The sequence below is a fragment of the Panthera tigris genome, chromosome E2 (assembly GCF_018350195.1).
Source record: "Panthera tigris isolate Pti1 chromosome E2, P.tigris_Pti1_mat1.1, whole genome shotgun sequence".
NCBI lineage: Eukaryota > Metazoa > Chordata > Mammalia > Carnivora > Felidae > Panthera > Panthera tigris.
In genome coordinates, this window is record NC_056674.1 from 26,236,346 (window position 1) to 26,258,134 (window position 21,789).

The 21,789-nt window shown below is 38.0% G+C and overlaps 1 protein-coding gene across 9 annotated transcripts in view; it reads right to left on the reverse strand.

The window, feature by feature from the left end:
- The window catches only part of LOC102959837 (ATP-binding cassette sub-family C member 12), a 95,535-nt gene that overhangs the window by 67,807 nt on the left and 5,939 nt on the right, over positions 1-21,789 (reverse strand). For all 9 annotated transcript variants that reach the window (XM_042969684.1, XM_042969686.1, XM_042969685.1 and 6 more), the window contains exon 2: positions 8,536-8,704. In XM_042969684.1, the coding sequence (XP_042825618.1) occupies positions 8,536-8,654 (119 nt within the window). In that variant the 5' untranslated portion in view covers positions 8,655-8,704. The remainder of the gene's footprint in view (positions 1-8,535; positions 8,705-21,789) is intronic.

Sequence of the window (21,789 nt, forward strand, 5' to 3'; positions counted from 1 at the left end):
ACTAATGGAGTATAGGAACCCCTGGATAAATGCACTCCCTCATCCTTCGGGTGGAAAATTGTGCACTTTCTCAGGAGGACGTAGTAGAATCCAGTCTCCATTCCTACAGCAGTGATACTGATGACACCTGTTGTCATTCCCTGCCTCACTTCCCCTAAATATTCCCTCCTGTTCCCAGGATCACCTCCTAAATGAGCTACCTGCATCCAAATTCTTGACTCAGGCTCTGCTTTTGGAGAACCCAAGCTAAGATATTATTAACAAGGTAATATGTACCCAGCATGTAGTTAAATTTCCTAAAATATGGCTTTTAGTCTTGCATTACCTTGTATAATTTTACAACAAATAAGTGGGAGTGCAGAAGGTTAGTATAACGATCCCATTTCATAGACAAGAACATCATGGCATAAAGAAGTTAAAGTGCTTGGAGGAGAGGAGTCAAGATGGCAGAACAGCTGGAAGTTTTTTGTGCATCTTGCATCCATGAAATACAGCCAAACCAACACTAAACCTCCTGCACACCTAGAAAACTGATCTGAAGATTAACACAACAATCTGCGCAACCTGAACCACAGAACTCAGTAGGTACTCATGCAGAGAGGTAAACTAGGGGAGAGAGAAGCTGTGGAGGGCAGGGAGCCACTTTTGCATGCAGAGAGAGGATGGAGATGGGGGAGAGTATAGGAAAAGCAACCCCCCCCCCAAAGCAGCTGGAGAGAAAGTGAAAAAGTGTAAACATCCGCAGGGACTGAACCAAAAAGGGAGAAAGGAGAAAGGAGAGGGTTTAAATTCCATTAAGACTCTATAAACAGGGGGAGCACAGAGTCTGAAACTCCACAGCTCAATAACTGGCAGTGCTCTGGTGGGAAGGGTGAATCTCCAGGAACAGAGTGGAGTCCAGAGGTCTTAGGGCCACACGGGGATAGTTGGTTCCCCTGCTGAGAGGACACCTGGTAGAGGCTGTGTTGGTCCCCCAAAGGCAAGGTCCCAGTGAACCTGGGAGAACAACCACATTTGCTGGTGCTGGAACAAGGTCGTTAAGGGTGAAGGCTGGTGCCAGATGTGTGTTGTGATTTTCCATAATCCCTGAAACGCTGCTGCTAAACTATCTCGTGATTTTCTGGGGCAGTCTGGCAACCGGCCACAGTCTCTGGGCATCAGCAGCAGCACGGTCCCACAAACATTCCTGGGTGTGGCCAGCACCTGGCCATTGCTCGGTGAGACCCTTCCACAGAGGGGCAGAACGGGTCAAATCTGCAGTCCCTCAGAAGTAAGGGGTCTGGAAAAACAGCCACATCTGAGACAAAACTCAGGAGGGAGGTACTTCCTGGGGCTTGGTCACAGACTGTGTAAAAGCAGGGAGTGGATGGAAGCCAAAGACAAAGGACAGGTGCATGATTGCTGATCGGGGAGAACAGAGTTCTGATACGAGAGACTGGGTAGCTGGGTGATGCCATTTTCACCACTCCCGTGCATGTGCATACACACCTACAAGTGCCACAACAATCCACCCCAGTAAGCTAAACAGCACTGTCTGGTGGAGAATGGAGCCGTTACACCAAGCCCCGCCCAACTGGGCCAACCTTGCTCTTCAGGAACACAAGTCTCTCCACACGCTTAGTTTATGGACTATAAAGCGCTTCATAGTTTGACTTCCAGGGGAAAATGAAGTAATTTCAGTCACATTTCAGTTTGTTCACTGGTACATCTATTCAATTTTCTTTCTTTTTTTTTCCTTTTTTCTCTTTTTTTGTCTCTTTTCTTTTTCTTGAATACAGAGAGAGAAAAACTCATTTTTATTTTCAATTTTTATTAAAAATACTTTTCAACTTTTTTACTATTTTTTTACTTTTGTGTGATTTTTTTCAAATTCTATTTTACTTCCATCATTTCATTTTAGTCTACTTCCGTGTATTCATTTTTTTCAGATTTTCAAATGATTTCCTTTTTGTTCTATCTTTCCCCTTTTTTCTCTAATCTATCAAGCCACTTTGAACACTCAGACCAAAACACACCTAGTATCTAGCATCATTTATTCGATTTGTGTGTGTGTGAGTTTGTTTATTTGTTTTTAATTTTTTTAATTTTAATATTTTTTAAATTTTAATTTTTTTACCTCATTAATTCCTTTTGTCCCTTCAAAATGATGAAACGAAGGTATTCACCCCAAAAGAAAGAGCACAAAGAAATGACACCTAGGGACTTAACCAACACAGATACAAGCAAGATGTCTGAACCAGAATTTAGAATCATGATAATAAGAATACTAGCTGGAGTCAAAAGTAGATTAGAATCCCTTTCTGCAGAGATAAAAGAAGTAAAAAATAGCCAGAATTAAATTAAAAATGCTATAACTGAGCTACAATCTCAAATGGATGCCACGATGGCAAGGATGGATGAGGCAGAACAGAGAATCAGCGATATAGAAGACAAACTTATGGAGAATAATAAAGCAGGAAAAAAGAGAGAGATTAAGGCAAGAGCATGATTTAAGAGTTAGAGAAATCAGTGACTCATTAAAAAGGAACATCAGAATCATAGAGGCCCCAGAAGAAGAAGAGAGAGAAACAGGGGTAGAAGGGTTGTGTGAGAAAAATCATGGCAGAAAATTTTCCTAACCTGGGAAAAGACACAGACATCAAAATCCAGGAAGCACAGAGGACTTCCATTAGATTCAACAAAAGCCGACCATGAACAAGCCATATCATAGTCAAATTCACAAAATACTCAGGCAAGGAGAGAATCATGAAAGCATCAAGGGACAAAAAGTCCTTAACCTACAAGGGAAGACAGATCAGGTTTGCAGCAGACCTATCCACAGAAACCTGGCAGGCCAGAAAGGAGTGGCAGGATATATTCAATGTGCTGACTCAGAAAAATATGCAGCCAAGAATTCTTTATCCAGAAAGGCTGTCATTCAAAATAGAAGGAGAGATAAAATTTCCCAAACAAAAATTAAAGGAGTTTGTGACCACTTAACCAGCCCTGCAAGAAATTTTAAGGGGGACTCTCTGAAAGGAGAAAAGTAGAAAAAAAATACAACAAGTAAATAAAGACCAAAAGCAACAAAGACTAGCAAGGACCAGAGAACACTGCCAGAAACTCCAACTCTACAAGCAACATAATGGCAATAAATTCATATCTTTCAGTACTCACTCTAAATGTCAATGGATTAAATGCTCCAAGCAAAAGACATAGGGTAACGGAATGGATAAGAAAACAAGATCCATCTATATGCTGTTTGCAAGAGACCCACTTTAGACCTAAAGTCACCTTCAGATTGACAGTAAGGAGATGGAGAACCATCTATCATGCTAATGGTCAACAAAAGAAAGCTGGAGTAGCCATACTTATATCAGACAATCTAGACATTAAAATAAAGACTGCATCAAGAGATGAAGAAGGGCATTATATCATAATTAAGGGGTCTATCCACCAAGAAGACCTAACAGCTGTAAACATTTATGCACCAAATGTGAAAGCACCCAAATATATAAATCAATTAATCACAAACATAAAGAAACTCATTGATAGTAACACCATAATAGTAGAGGACTTCAACACCCCACTCACAGCAATGGACAGATCATCTAATCAAAAAATCAACAAGGAAACAATGGCTTTGAATGACACACTGGACCAAATGGACTTAACAGATACATTCAGAACATTTCATCCTAAAGCAGCAGAATATACATTCTTCTCCAGTGCACATGGAACATTCTTCAGAATAGACCACATACTGGGACATAAATAGCCCTCAAGTACAAAAAGATCGAGATCATACCATGCATATTTTCAGACCACAATGCTATAAAACGCAAAATCAACCACAAGAAAAAGTTTAGAAAGATAACAAATACTTGGGAGACTAAAGAACATCCTACTCAAGAATGAATGGGCTAACCAAGAAGCTAAAGAGGAAATTATAAAGTACATGGAAGCCAATGAAAATGATAACACCACAAGCCAAAACCTCTGGGATGCAGCAAAGGCAGTCGTAAGAGGAAAGTATATAGCAATCCAGGCCTTCCTAAAGAAGGAAGAAAGGTCTCAGATACACAACCTAACCTTATGCCTTAAGGAGCTGGAAACAGCAGCAAATAAAACCCAAAACCAGAAAAAGACAGGAAATAATAAAGATTAGAGAAGAAATTTATGCTATCAAAACCAAAAAAAACGGTAAAACAGATCAATGAAACCAGAAGCTTGTTCTTTGAAAGAATTAACAAAATTGATAAACTACTAGCCAGTTTTATCAAAAAGAAAAAGAAAAGGACCCAAATAAATAAAATCAAGAATGAAACAGGAGAGATCACAACCAACACAGCAGAAATAAAAACAATAATAAGAGAATATTATGAGCAATTATACACCAATAAAATGGGCAATCTGGAAGAAATGGACAAATTCCTAGAAACATATACCCTACTAAAACTGAAACAGGAAGAAATAGAAATTTTGAACAGTCCCATAACCAGTAAAGAAATCGAATTAGTAATAAACAATCTCCCCCAAAACAAGAGTCCAGGGCCAGATGGCTTTCCAGGGGAATTCTACCAAACATTTAAGGAAGAGTTAACACCTATTCTCTTGAAGCTGTTCCTAAAATAGAAATGGAAGGAAACTTCCAAACTTTCTATGAAGCCAGCATTACCTTGATTCCAAAACCAGACACAGACCCCACTAAAAGGGAGAACTATAGACCAATTTCCCTGATGAACATGGATGCAAAAATCCTCAACAAGATATTAGCCAACCAGATCTAACATTACATTAAAAAAATTATTCACCACGACCAAGTAGGATTTATACCTGGGATGCAGGGCTTGTTCAATATCCACAAAACAACCAATGTGATTCATCACATCAATAAAAGAAAGGACAAGAACCATATGATCCTCTCAATAGATGCAGAGAAAGCATTTGACAAAATATAACATCCTTCCTTGATAAAAACCCTCAAGAATGTAGGGATAGAAGGAGCATACTTCAAGATCATAAAAGCCATATATGAAAGACCCACCGCTAATATCATCCTCAAAGGGGAAAAACTGACAGCTTTCCCCTTAAGGTCAGGAAAAGACAGAGATGTCCACTCTCACCACTGTTATTCAACATATTATTGGAAGTCTTAGCCTCTGCAATCAGTCAACACAAAGAAATAAAAGGGATCCAGATCGGCCAGGAGGAGGTCAAACTTTCACTCTTCATAGATGACATGATAATCTACATAGAAAACCCAAAAGATTCCACCAAAAAACTGCAAGAACTGATTCATGAATTCAGCAAGGTGGCAGGATATAAAATCAATGCACAGAAATCGGTTGCATTCCTATACACCAACAAAGAAGCAACAGAAAGAAAAATAAAGGAATCAATCCCATTTACAATGGCACCAAAAACCATGAAATACCTAGGGATAAATCTAACCAAAGAGGTGAAAAATCTGTACACTGAAAACTATACAAGGTTATGAAAGAAATTGAAGAAGACACACAAAAATGGAAAAAGATTCCATGTTCCTGGATAGGAAGAGCAAATATTGTTAAAATGTTGACACTACCCAAAGCAATCTACATATTCAATGCAATCCCTATCAAAATAACACCAGCCTTCTTCACGGAGCTAGAACAAATAATCCTAAAATTTGTATGGAACCAGAAAAGACCCTGAATAGCCAAAGCAATCTTGAAAAAGAAAACCAAAGCAGGAGGCATCACAATCCTGGACTTCAGGCTATACTACAAAGCTGTAATCATCAAGACAGTATGGTACTGGCACAAGAACAGACACTCAGATCAATAGAACAGAATAGAGAACCCAGAAATGGACCCACAAACATATGGCCAACTAATCTTTGACAAAGCAGGAAATATCCAATGGAATAAACACAATCTCTTCAGCAAGTGGTGCTGGGAAAACTGAACAGTGACATGCAGAAGAACAAACCTGGACCACTTTCTTACACCATACACAGAAATAAACTCAAATGGATGAAAGACCTCAATGTAAGACAGGAAGCCATCAAAATTCTCGAGGAGAAAGCAGGCTAAAACCTCTTCGATCTTGGCCGCAGCAACTTCTTACTCAACACATCTCTGGGGGCAAGGGAAACAAAAGCAAAAATGAACTATTGGGACCTCATCAAAATAAAAAGCTTCCACACGGAAGGAAACAATCAGCAAAACTAAAAGGCAACTGATGGAATGAGAGAAGATATTTGCAAATGACATATCAGATAAAGGGTTAGTATCCAAAATCTATAAAGAACTTGCCAAACTCAACACCCCCCCCAAAAAAAATAATCCAGTGAAGCAATGGGCAAAAGACATGAATAGACACTTCTCCAAAGAAGACATCCAGATGACCAACCGACACATGAAAAAATGCTCCACATCACTCATCATCAGGGAAATACAAATCCAAACCACAATGAGATACCACCTTACACCTATCAGAATGGCTAACATTAACAACTCAGGCAACAACAGATGTTGGCGAGGATGCAGAGAAAGAGGATCTCTTTTGCATTGCTGGTGGGAATGCAAGCTGGTGTAGCCATTCTGGAAAACAGTATGGAGTGTTCCTCAAAAAGTTAAAAATAGAACTACCCTATGACCCAGCAATTGCACTACTAGGTATTTATCCAAGGGATACAGGTGTGCTGTTTTGAAGGGGCCCATGCACCCCAATGTTTATAGCAGCACTATCAACAATAGCCAAAGTATGGAAAGAGCCCAAATGTCCATCGATGGATTAATGGATAAAGAAGATGTGGTACATATATACAATGGAGTATTACTCAGCAATCAAAAAGAATGAAACCTTGCCATTTACAACTACGTAAATGGAACTACAGGGTATTATGCTAAGCAAAATTAGTCAGACAAGAGAAAGTCTTCACTCACATGATGACTTTAAGACACAGAACAGATGAACATAAGGGAAGGGAAGCAAAAATAATATAAAAACAGGGAGGGAGACAAAACATAAGAGACCCTTAAATATGGAGAACAAACAGAGGGTTGCTGGAGGGGATGTGGGAGGGGGGATGGGCTAAATGGGTAGGGGACATTAGGGAATCTACTCCTGAAATCATTGTTGCACTATATTAACGAATTTGGATGCAAATTAAAAAAAATAAAATTAAAAAAAAGTTAAAGTGCTCATCCAAACTTTTACAATGGTACAGCATGAATTCAAACCCACTGCTTGCTAACTCCAAGGTCCTATCACTCTCTTAAGCAGCAGCCCACATTGCCTGTTCACAAAGCAATTATAAACTTAACCAGAACAGTGGGTAGTTAGCACTTTCCTGCCTGGGACTAATTATGGTAACCTATTCCCTCAGCTTTCAACATTTACCTCTCCTTTTAGATGGCTCTAGGTGATTCCTTGGTCCAGAGATTCTAGGAGAGAGCAGTGCTGTGTCACCTCACTATAGAGATGCCACTTGGCCTTCTACTGTTCAGAGAACAGGACACGGGGCCCTTTCTATGTAGAAGAGGCAGCATTTAAAATATTATGATTAATATAATAATAGCATATCATATCATATAATGTTATAGTTATGAGTGTGAGCTTAAAAGTCAGCCTGCATATGTTACTATCCTGCAGTTCAAAATGGACCCAATTCTCTCTCCCCATCTGTATAACAGCCCCTTGTAATGTGAACTTGCAGCTGCTTCCACCAGTAAGTTTAGTCTATTTATCCACACCTTGAATCTGAGCGACTTGTGACTTAATTTGGCCAATAGAATGCTATGAAAAAAATGGTATGCCAATTCTGAGCCTGAGTCCCAAGAAATCCTATACTTTTCAACTCATCCTTTTGGCAGGCTACTGTACTATTAAGTGATCAAGCCCAGGTTACCCTGCTGGGGGTTGATAGCCCATGTGACCCACTTGCCCCAATTGCCCCATTGTCAGCCAACTGACCCTGTGAAGCACACCCACCTTGCAGTTCAGGATATTTATAAGTAAGTTTAATCAAAACAAGATGAATCACCCAGCCAAGCTCAGCCTAGGTTGCTGGCCCACCCATAAAATTGTAAGCTAATTAAATGGCAATTGTTTTAGACTTCTAAGTGTTAGCAGTCAGAAAGTTTGTGTGTTACAAAGAAAAAGCTAACTGATGAACTTTCTGCAAATTACTTAACTTCTCTGTGCCTCACTTTTCACCAATCAGATAAAATAATACGTCCATGGTGGTTTTGAAGAGTGAAAGAGGCCATGTTTATAAAGTACTTGAACATGTCCCAGCACATTGAAAGCTCTCCTTAAACATTGGCTATTGTCTCCCTCTCATCAAAGGACAAAAGGAGTAAAGAAGTAGTGGATGGATGGATGGATGCATGGATGCATGGATACATGGATGCATGGATGCATGGATGCGTGGATGCGTGGATGCGTGGATGGATAACAAAAGGACAAGCATATAGAGCAGCAGCATGGGGGAACAGGACCAGTGCCTACTTTCCTGATGGGCTAGAAAATACCCTGGCCCTCCCTCCAAACCTTCTCCTGGCTTACCTTGCATAGGGTCTCACTGGGATCATGGTCTTTAGGCTGGGATCATATCTTTCTATAAAGGATCTTCGCTGGCCTCGCCGATCCAGATCTGAGATAAAGTAGGGGCCTTCACCCACCATCCTGATGGAAGCCTGGAGCCCTGAGATGTTGGCCTAGGGACACTTTCACTCTGCAACAAAGAGATGAGGAAAGTCACTGAGAAATGAGAACACTTTGGAATGGGACTAGGCAGTCCCTGTGCCACTCATACTCTACCCAGAAAAGCTTCTTTGCTCTAAACCCTCAGACTTATTTTCACCAGTTAGATTTCTATATTTATGGGGTAGATGAGGGTGGGGGGTATTAACGTGTGGCCAGAAACCCTGCCACATCCCTCAACTCCACTCTGAGATTTCCTTATTAGCAAGGACATTCATTGCCTCTTCTTTCCCATTTTAGATTGACTGGGAGCAGAAAGCCTATTGTGGATTGTCTGTTGGGAGCCAGTCTGTGGCCAACCTTGAATCCCAGACCAGCAAAAAAGCTCCAGGAAGGTGGTTTTGCTGTCACACAAATTTTGTTTCACACAAACTAAAGTTTGTCACACACACCTCTTTTTCTTCCTGCTTCTCTCAGATACCTAGGAGCTTATGTATCCACATTGCCGCATACCCAAGGGCTAGAGACTTTCAATGAGATCACCCCTCAGGACCAGGCACATCTGGATAAGCCCACATTCCCCCCACTTCTGGAAACACTGCCTCTAAAAAACCCAACAATGTAGGTGGAGAGAACACCTTTTGGAGTGTCTGCCCAGGCCATAAACCAACCACCCTATTTACCAATCACCTAAACCTAATGGGTAGAGAACAATCCCTGAAGGTTTTCCTATTCCTAGTTTCAGTTCTTTCCTGAGACCCAGCTCTATTCTTTCCCTAGGGTTCCATAACTTCTCCCTCCCTATATGTTGGGGATGAATTCTCCCTTTTTACCCAAACTATCTTGAGTTGGTTTCTGTCACTTGCAACCAGAGGCCTCACTATTATATATACATGGGGGTCCTAGTCCCATGAACTTTCTCGGGAAGTTTTCATCGCTAGAAACATCAAATAAACCAATTCCCATCAAGGTTTTAATGGCTGATAAACCAATGACAAAGTTGGAAGTGTTCTTGGATTCAATCTTTTACAAACTTTTCATTGTACAGAAGAAGAAACAGAGGCCCAAAGAAGGGAAGGGACTTCCTCAGGAGTATATGTAGTAGTGACACTAGTATCATGGCTGAATAAGATATCCTTTGTTCGTGTCTCCCCTGCTCCTAACAACAATTTGGTGTCTATCTACAAGCAAAAGTGCCCTTCTGGGAGCTGTGGGATCCAGCACCATATGCCAAGAAACACAGGAGTCTTGCCCTGCCATGTATCAGATAATGGAAGTACAGACCTTGGTCCTGGCTGTGTGCTCTGAAGTGTCCCCTGACCTGGCTCCAAACCCTCTTGGCCATGGTCCAGGAGTCCCTGGAAGATATCACTTGAGACAATCACTATTGACAAGAGAACCTTTGGGGAAGTTCAGGTTCCCAGTGGAGAATTTCCAACATACTATCGGAGCAAATAGTTTGGATGAATTGGAGAGGGGAAGAGGAATAGTTTGACTTTATTCACATCACCCATCCCCAAGGCAGCACAGCTTAGGGCCAAAAGACATCTTTTCAGCCCATGATTTCTCTCGCATGGTAAAGTGAGAGCTGGCTTCCAAAGCTGGCATCCAGCTGTGCAGGATACTGACAAAGAACCCCATTTCTCTCTGACCGCATTCAGAGGACTAAATTTTGATCTACATGATAAGGGCAAGAAAAGGCTAGGAGAGAGGCAAGTAGGACTCTTGGAGGGAATTAAAGGAACATGTATCCTATTAACTGCATTAGAGACTAAATTAAGAAGCCTGTCATGAGTTGCTGGGGATACATCACTCACACATGCCTCCAACTGGTTCACAGGCACCCTCAGCATTCTACATGCCTCACCTACACACACACCCATCCTGTGGCCAGGTCCCTGTGCATGCTGCCAATGGCAGCAGTGAAAGGAAGCTTTGACAGACAACTAGTGAGCATGCACAGAAAACCACACCAAATTTATGGGCTAGGGAGAGACCACAAACTTGCGCTTTTGGGAAAACAAAAGGGGAGGCTGTCAGCACCCAACCTGATGCTTTGCAAGATTGAAAGAAAGCATATAGGCTTAAGAATTCTGCCACAAGAAAGAGCAAGAAGATGGATCAGGTGTGCCCACAGAAGGTCTGAGAAAGCCCTAGATTCCCTAGCAAGGATCATGGAAGGTAATTATCTCCCAACGGCAGTAAGTAAAGATTGGAGGAGGTAATTGATATTTCAAATGTGAAAACAGCAATGCAAAACTTCAAGGAACATAAAAAAATCACGGAAACATGACACCACTAAAGGACAACAATAATCTTTCAGTAACTGATCCCAAAGAGATGTATATCTGCAATTAACCCAATAAAGAATTGACAACAGCTGTTTTAAGGAATTTCAATGAGTTATAAGAAAACACAGAAAAACAATTGAGATGAATCAGGAAAACAATACATGAACAAAATGGGAAGTTTAAAAAAAAGAGGGAAATTATTTTTTTCATGTTTATTTTTGAAAGAGAGACAGACGGAGTGCAAGCTGGGGAGGGACAGAGAGAGGGAGACACAGAATCTGAAGCAGGCTCCAGGCTCCAAGCTGTCAGCACAGAGTCTGACATGGGGCTCAAACTCACAAACCCTGAGATCATGACCTGAGCCAAAGTCAGATGCTTAACTGACTGAGCCACAAAGGCACCCCAAAAAGAGACAGAAATTATTAAAAGAACCAAACAGAAATTATGAAAGTGAATACAGTAAATAAAATGAAAAGTGTAATAGAGAGTATCAACAACAGAAAGAATCTATAAGTTAGAAGACAAGAACTTTGAAATTTTCCAGTCAGAGGAGAACAAAGAAAGAAGAATTTAAAAAGAGTGAAGAAAGCTTATGTGATCTATGGAATACCATCGAAAGAAATAATTTCAAGTTGTTGGAGTTTCAGGAAAAAAAGAGGGAGAATGAGGCAGAAGACTTATTTAAAGAAATAATGGCTTAGAACTTCCCAAATCTAGGTAGAGATTTGAATAGCCAAGTTCATGAAGCTCATAGGTCACCAAAGAAACTCAAACTCAAAAAGATAATTTCTAACACACATTAGAATAAAATTTTCACAGATCAAACAGCAGCAAGAGAAAAGAAACTTCTAACTTACGAGGGAATCCCATGAAGGCTATTAGTGATTTCTCAGCAGAAACCTTACAGGCCAAGAGAGTGGGATGATGTATTCAAAGTTCCGGGGGAAAAAAAACAAAAACAAAAACATAAAACTACCAACTAAGAATATTCTAACCAGCAAACTATCATTCAGAAATGAAAGTGAGATAAAGACTTTCCCAGGCAAACAAAAGCTGAGGGAGTTTATCACCACTAGACCTGCCTTAACAAGAAATACTGAAAGAAATTCTTCAAGCTGAAGTTAAAGGACACTAATTAGTAACATTAAAATATGTAACACACTGACACTAATTAGTAACATGAAAATATGCAACAATGTAAGTATACAGTCAAATTCAGAATACTCTAATACTGTATTATGGTAGTGTGTTAACAATTCTAATATAAAGGTTAAAAGACAATAATTTTTAATAAGTAAACAATATAAAAAGACAAGTTGTAACACCAGAAGCATAAAAGGGGGAGAGTAAAAGGGTAGAGTTTTTGTATGCAATCAAAATTAAGTTGTTGCCAACCTAAAATAGACCATCATATCTATAAATTTCTTTATGTAAGCCTTAAGGTAACCACAAAACCTACAGCAGATTCAATAAAGAGAAGGGAATCAAAGCATACCACTATGAAAATCGTCAATTCACAATGGAAAGCAGCAAAAGAAGAAGAAAGGAATGGGGGACCTACAAAACAGCCAGAAAACAATAAGATGGCATTAATAAATCCTTAAGTATCAATAAACATGTGAAATGCAAAGGGATTAAATCCTTCAATAAAAAGGCATAGAGTGGCTGGCTGAATGAAAAAAATAAGACCCAACTACATGCTGCCTACAACAGACTCACTTCAGCTTTAAAGATACACATAGGCTCAAAGTGAAGGGATGGAAACATGCAAGTGGAAACCAAAAGACAGCAGGGGTAGCTATACTTATATCAAACAAAATGGATTCTAAGAAAAAGAAACCATAACAAGAGACAAAATCACTACACAATGATAAAAGGATCAAGTAATCAAGAATATATAACAATCATAGATGATAGATAAATAGATTGATAAATTATAGACATCTTTTAATGGTGGAGAACCTAAATATATTAAATAAACACTAATAATAAAATATTAGTAGGTGACTTTAATACTCCATTTTCAACATTAGCTATATCATCCAGGCATAAAATCAATAAGGAAACACTAGAGTTGAGCTACACTTTAGACCAAGTGGGCCTAACAAAAATATACAGAAAATTCTATCCAGCAACAGTAGAACATGTGTTCTTCTTCTCAAGAACACGTGCAACATTCCCCAGGATAGACCATGATAAGTTACAAAACAAATCTTAGCAAATTTAAGAATATTGAAATCATACCAAGTATTTTTTCTGACCACAATGGTATGAAACTAGAAATCAATAACAAAAAAAGATGGAAAGTTCACAAATATGTGTGTATTACACAACATATTTCTGACCAGACAATGAGTCAAAGAAGAAATCAAAAGGAAAATTTTAAAAATATCTTGAAATAAATAAAAGTGGAAACATGACATACCAAATTTGTGGGATGCAGTAAAAGTAGTCCTCAAATGGAAGTTTATAATGATAAATGCCTACATTAAGAAAAATAAAAGGTTTCAAATAAATAACCTAAATTTACACTTCAGTGAACCAAAAAATGAAGAACAAACTAAGCCCAAAGTTAGCAGAGGGAAATAAAACAAAGAACAGAAATAAATGAACTAGAGACTAGAAAAACAGTAGAAAAGATCAATGAAACTACAACTGGTTTTTTTTGAAAAAATAAACAACTGGCAAATCTTTAGCTAGACTAAGAGAAAAAAGAGAAGACTCATAAAATTAGAAAGAGTAGACATTGCAACGGATACCACAGAGATATAAATGATCATAAGAGACTATTAGAACAAATGTACATCGACAAATTGGATAACCTAGAAGAAATTGATAAATTCCTAGAAACACACAACTTACCAAGACTTAATAATGAAGAAATAGAAAATCTGAACAGACCAATACAATAAGAAGATTGAACTAGTAATCAAAACTATCCCCAAAAAAGAAAATCCCAGACCAAATTGTTTCCCCAGCGAATTCTACAAAACATTTACAGAAGAATTAATGCCAAAGCTTCTCAAACTCTTCCAAAAAAATTGAAGAGGAAGAAACATCCCCAAACTCATTTTATGAGACAAGCATAATCCTGATAGCAAAGCCAGATAAAGACATAACAAGAAAACTACAGGCCAATACCCTAATGAATATAGATGCAAGTATTGTCAACAAAATATTAGCAAACTAAATCCAACAACACATTAAGAAATCATATACCATGATCAAGTAGAATTTATCCCTGAGATGCAAGGATGCTTCAACATATGCAAATCAACAAATATGATACACTTCATTAATAGAATAAAAGATAAAAATCATATGATCATCTCAATAAATACAGAGAAATAATGCATCTAATACATTAAGATACATCTTAAGAGATACAGAAAAATCAGTTGATAAAATACAACATGTGTTCATGATTAAAAAACACTCTCAACCAATTGGATATAGAAAGAATATACTGTCACATAATAAAGGGCATATATGACAAGCCTACACCTAACATACTCAATGATGAAAGTTTGAAAAGTTTTCATCTAGAATCAGGACCAAAACAAAGATGTTCACTCTTACCACTTTTATTCAACATAGTACTGCAAGTCCTAGCCGTAGCAATTAGGTAAGAAAAGGAAATAAAGGATATACAAATTGGAAAGAAAGGTGTAAAACTGTCTTTGCTTGCAGATGGTATTATCTTATATATAGAAAATCCTAAAGACTAAATGGAAAACTTAGAACTAAACAAATTCAGTAAAGTTTCAGGATACAAAATCAATATATAGAAATCAATTGTGTTTCTATATACTAAAATAAAATACCTGAAAAGAAATAAAGAAAACAATCTCATTCACAACAGCTTCAAAAAAAAATAAAATACTCATGGCTAAACTTAACAAAGGAAGTGAAAGAACTGTACACTGAAAACTACAACACTTTGAGGAAAGAAATTGAAGAGAAAAACAAATGGAAAGATACCCTGTGTTCATGGATCAGAAAAATTAATATCATTAAAATGTCCATACTACTTAAAGCTATCTATAGATTTGGCACAATTCCCATCAAAATTCTAATGATATTATTTTACAGAAATAGAAAAAACAATTCTAAAATTTGTATGAAATCACAAAAGACCTTGAATAGTCAAAGCAATCCTAAGAAAGAAGAACAGAGCTGGTGGCATGACAGTTCCTGATTTCAAACTATACTACAAAGCTACAGTAATCAATGGTGCTGGCATAAAAATAGACACATAAACCAATAGAACAAAATTGAGAGATTACAAATAAACCCTTGAAAATACAGTCAACTAATATTTGACAATGGATCCAAGAATACTCAACGGGAAAAGGATATTCTCTTTAATAAATGGTGTTGGGAAAACTGGATAATCACATGCAAAAGAATAAAATTGGACTCCTGTCTTAATGCCACTCACAAAAATTAACCTGAAATGGATTAAAGACTTTAACATAAGAACTAAAAATATAAAGTCCCTATAAGTAAACAGGGGGATAATTTCCTTCTCTTGGCAATTATCTTTTGGATGTGACACCAGAAGCACAAGCAAAATAAAAAGCAAAAATAAGTGGAACTACATAAAACTAAAAATATTCTATACAGCAAAATAAACAATCAACAAAATGAAAATACAACCTACAGAATGGGAAAAATATTTGCAAATCATATCTGATAAAGGGTTAACTTCAGTCCCTTTTTTTAAGTTTATTTTTTTTTCAGTAATCTCTACATCTAATGTGAGGCTTGAACTCACAACCCCAAGATCAAGACTCTCATTCTCTTCTGACTGAGCCAGCCAGGCACCCCTTGATAAAGAGTTAATATACAAAACATATAAGGAAGTCATACAACTCAAAATCAAAATAACCCAAACAGAAAAATCTGATTAAAAATGAGAAAAGGAACTGAATAGAAACTTCTGCAAAGAAGATATACAAATGGCCTAAAAGTACATGAAAAGGTGCTCAATATCACTAATCATTAGGGAAATGCAGGTCAAAACCACAAAAAGATATTACTTCATACCTGTTAGAACGGCTATTATAAAAAAGATGACTGGGTGGCTCAGTCGGTTAAGCGGCTGCCTTTGGCTCAGGTCATGATCTCACGGTCTGTGAGTTCGAGCCCCGCATCTGGCTCTGTACTGATAGCCTGGAGCCTGCTTGTGTTTCTGTGTCTCCCTCTCTCTGGGCCCCTTTCCCATACACACTCTGTCTCTCTCTGCTTTTCAAAAATGAATAAATGTCAAAAAAAATTTTTTTAAAACAAAAAGATGAGGACTTTAGCACTCAACTTGCAGAAATGGATAGATCATCTAGACACATGGTCAATAAAGAAACAAGGGCTCTGAATGATACATTGGATCAGATGGACCTGACAGATATATTTAGAACTCTGCATCCCAAAGCAACAGAATATACTTTCTTCTCGAGTGCACATGGAATATTCTCCAAGATAGATCACATACTGGGTCACAAAACAGCCCTTCATAAGTATACAAGAATTGAAATCATACCATGCATACTTTCAGACCACAATGCTATGAAGCTTGAAATCAACCACAGGAAAAAGTCTGGAAAGCCTCCAAAAGCATGGAGGTTAAAGAACACCCTACTAAAGAATGAATGGGTCAACCAGGCAATTAGAGAAGAAATTGAAAAATATATGGAAACAAATGAAAATGAAAATACAACAATCCAAACCCTTTGGGATGCAGCGAAGGCAGTCCTGAGAGGAAAACACATTGCAATCCAGGCCTATCTCAAGAAACAAGAAAAATCCCAAATACAAAATCTAACAGCACACCTAAAGGAAATAGAAGCAGAACAGAAAGACAGCCTAAACCCAGCAGAAGAAGAGAAATAATAAAGATCAGAGCAGAAATAAATAATACAGAATCTAAAAACCTGTAGAGCAGATCAACGAAACCAAGAGTTGGTATCTTGAAAAAATAAACAAAATTGACAAACCTCTAGCCAGGCTTCTCAAAAAGAAAAGGGAGATGACCCAAATAGATAAAATTATGAATGACAATGGAATTATTACAACCAATCCCTCAGAGATACAAGCAATTATCAGGGAATACTATGAAAAATTATATGCCAACAAACGGGACAACCTGGAAGAAATGGACAAATTCCTAAACACCCACAAGCTTCCAAAACTCAATCAGGAGGAAATAGAAAGCTTGAACAGACCCATAACCAGCGAAGAAATTGAATCAGTCATCAAAAATCTCCCGACAAATAAGAGTCCAGGACCAGATGGCTTCCCAGGGGAGTTCTACCAGACGTTTAAAGCAGAGATAATACCTATCCTTCTCAAGCTATTCCAAAAAATAGAAAGGGAAGGAAAAGTTCCAGACTCATTCTATGAAGCCAGTATTACTTTGATTCCTAATCCAAACAGAGACCCATTAAAAAAAGAGAACTACAAGCCAATATCCCTGATGAATATGGATGCAAAAATTCTCAATAAGATACTAGCAAATCGAATTCAACAGTTTTTCATATAAAAAGAATTATTCACCATGATCAAGTGGGATTCATTCCTGGGATGCAGGGCTGGTTCAACATTCACAAATCTATCAACGTGATACATCACATTAATAAAAGAAAAGATAAGAACCATATGACCCTGTCAATCGATGCAGAAAAGGTCTTTGACAAAATTCAGCATCCTTTCTTAATAAACACCCTCGAGAAAGTTGGGATAGAAGGAACATACTTAAACATCATAAAAGCCATTTATTAAAAGCCCACAGCTAACATCATCCTCAATGGGGAAAAACTGAGAGCTTTCTCCCTGAGATCAGGAACATGACAGGGATGTCCACTCTCACAGCTGTTGTTTAACATAGTGTTGGAAGTTCTAGCATCAGCAATCAGACAACAAAAGGAAATCAAAGGCATCAAAATTGGCAAAGATGAAGTTAAGCTTTCGCTTTTTGCAAATGACATGATATTATACATGGAAAATCCGATAGACTCCACCAGAAGTCTGCTAGAACTGATACATGTATTTAGCAAAGTTGCAGGATACAAAATCAATGTACAGAAATCAGTTGCATTCTTATACACTAACAATGAAGCAACAGAAAGACCAATAAAGAAACTGATCCCATTCACAATTGCACCAAGAAGCATAAAATACCTAGGAATAAACCTAACCAAAGATGTAAAAGATCTGTATGCTGAAAACTATAGAAAGCTTATGAAGGTAATTGAAGAAGATATAAAGAAATGGAAAAACATTCCCTGCTCATGGATTGGAAGAATAAATATTGTCAAAATGTCAATACTACCCAAAGCTATCTACCCATTCAATGCAATCCCAATCAAAATTGCACCAGCATTCTTCTCGAAACTAGAACAAGCAGTCTTAAAATTCATATGGAACCACAAAAGGCCCAAATAGCCAAAGTAATTTTGAAGAAGAAGACCAAAGCAGGAGGCATCACAATCCCAGACTTTAGCCTCTACTACAAAGCTGTCATCATCAAGACAGCATGGTATTGGCACAAAAACAGACACATAGACCAATGGAAAAGAATAGAAACCCCAGAACTAGACCCACAAACGTATGGCCAACTCATCTTTGACAAAGCAGGAAAGAACATCCAATGGAAAACAGATAGTCTCTTTAACAAATGGTGCTGGGAGAACTGGACAGCAACATGCAGAAGGTTGAAACTAGACCACTTTCTCACACCATTCACAAAAATAAACTCAAAATGGATAAAGGACCTAAATATGAGACAGGAAACCATCAAAACCCTAGAGGAGAAAGCAGGAAAAGACCTCTCTGACCTCAGCCGTAGCAATTTCTTACTTGACACATCCCCAAAGGCAAGGGAATTAAAAGCAAAAATGAACTACTGGGACTTTATGAAGATAAAAAGCTTCTGCACAGCAAAGGAAACAACCAACAAAACTAAAAGGCAACCAACGGAATGGGAAAAGATATTTGCAAATGACATATCGGACAAAGGGCTAGTATCCAAAATCTATAAAGAGCTCACCAAACTCCACACCCAAAAAACAAATAACCCAGTGAAGAAATGGGCAGAAAACATGAATAGACACTTCTCTAAAGAAGACATCCGGATGGCCAACAGGCACATGAAAAGATGCTCAACGTCGCTCCTCATCAGGGAAATACAAATCAAAACCACACTCAGATATCACCTCACGCCAGTCAGAGTGGCCAAAATGAACAAATCAGGAGACTATAGATGCTGGAGAGGATGTGGAGAAACGGGAACCCTCTTGCACTGTTGGTGGGAATGCAAATTGGTGCAGCCACTCTGGAAAACAGTGTGGAGGTTCCTCAAAAAATTAAAAATAGACCTACCCTATGACCCAGCAATAGCACTGCTAAGAATTTACCCAAGGGATACAGGAGTACTGATGCATAGGAGCACTTGTACTCCAATGTTTATAGCAGCACTCTCAACAATAGCCAAATTATGGAAAGAGCCTAAATGTCCATCAACTGATGAATGGATAAAGAAATTGTGGTTTATATTCACAATGGAATACTACATGGCAATGAGAAAGAATGAAATATGGCCCTTTGTAGCAACATGGATGGAACTGGAGAGTGTGATGCTAAGTGAAATAAGCCATACAGAGAAAGACAGATACCATATGGTTTCACTCTTATGTGGATCCTGAGAAACTTAACAGAAACCCATGGGGGAGGGGAAGGAAAAAAAAAAGAGGTTAGAGTGGAAGAGAACCAAAGCATAAGAGACTCTTAAAAACTGAGAACAAACTGAGGGTTGATGGGGGGTGAGAGGGAGGGGAGGGTGGGTGATGGGTATTGAGGAGGGCACCTTTTAGGATGAGCACTGGGTGTTGTATGGAAACCAATTTGACAATAAACTTCATATACTGAAAAAAAATAAAAATAAAATAAAAATAAAAATAAAAAAACAAAAAGACTAGAGATAACAAGTGTTGGCAAAAACATAGAGAAAAGAAAAAGACGAGAGATAACAAGTATTGGCAAAAACATAGAGAAAAGAAAATTCTTCCACACTGTTGGTGAGAATGTAAATTGGTATAGCCACTGTGGAATACAGTATGGAGGCTCCTCAAAAAAAAATGTACAATAAAATTGACATATGATTCAGCAATCCCACTTCTGAGTAGATATCCAAAGGAAATGAAATCAAGATCCTGAAAAGATATCTGTACCTTCACATCCATTGCAACATCATTCTCAATAGTCAAGATATGGAAACAACCCAAGTGTCCATTTATGGATGAATGGATTAAGAAGATGTAGTGTACATATACAGTGGAACATTATTCAGCTTTGAGGAAGAAGGACATCCTGCCAACTGGGACAACAAAGATGGACCTGGAAGGAATTACGCTAAGTGAAGGAAGTCAGACAGAGAAAGAAAAATACTGTATGATATCCACTTATATGAAGAATCTAGAAAAGATGAACTCATAGTAATAGAGAGTAGAATGGTGGTTGCTAGGGGTTGGGTGGTAGAGGAAATAGAGACATGTCATTCAAAGGGTAAAAATTTCTAGTTATGAGTAAATTCTGGGGATATAATGTACAGCATGGTGATTATAGTTAACAATACTGTATTATATACTTGAAAATTGCTAAGAGAGTACATTTTAAACATTTTCACTTCAAAAGAGAAATGGTAAGTATGTGATGTGATGGAGGTGTTAACTAATGCTACTGTGGTGGTCATTTCACAATAAAGTCTATCAAATCCACGTGTTGTACACATCTACATGTATAATACAGCAAGTAGTATTATATGTCAGTTATATCTCAACAAAGCCATGGGGAAAGTAAGGTTAAAATGAGTGGCACTGTCTCATCTGGGGCACTCTGGATACAGAGAAACTAACACGCCTTTTTTTTTCCAATAAGCCTAGAAAACCCTTGCTTATATTACAAAAATCCCTCCTCTGGAATAATATATTCTTTCTTACAATAGAATTTGAAAATTAAAGTGCCTTCACCTCAAGAAGACAATCTTCCAAAGTGGAAACAAGAATTATAAACAACCGGAGGGGGTAGATGTCTTGGAGCCAGTAATTCTGCTCAAAATCTCTTCTATCATTCAATTAATGAATATTGATGACATGAAAACAATGTATCCAACTCTAAATTCCTAATTCAAATAGGAACTCCCTGAATGTTTGTCAATCTGCACTGTACTCCACAGTCCACCTTCCATTTGCACCACCTAACACTACATTCCAGCAATGTTGCATGTCTTACTGCTGTCTGAACAAATTGCCAATTACTTTTGCCTCTGGGTCTTTGCATACACCACTGCCACAACCTGGAACAATCTAATATCCCTTCCTTAACTTGACCAATTCCTGCTCAGCCTTCAAGGCTCAATTCAGATATTTTCTCCTCTGGGAAAACTCCCCTACTTACTTATCTATTTCCCCAAATAGACTGTGGGCTTCACATTTGTCTTGTTTACAGCTGCATTTCTAACACTTAGACAGTCCCTGGTATATAGTAGGTGTTTAACACAAATTTATGGAATGAAAAATGAAATGAATAAATGCATGAATAATGATAAGAATGAAAGAAGCCTGAGGTACAACTCCTCTCCCCAGAAAGGGAGAAATAAGCACACAATAACACACATAAAATGTAAACCACAGCATAGTGTCAGCCATAGGGAAAAACATACACACACAAAAAGAAAACCAAGACTTAAAGCTAAGAATTCAATCAAAGAAATAAAATGGAGCATTGAATAGTAGATTAACCCAAAAAGATAGGCAAAGAGAAACGGAAGAAT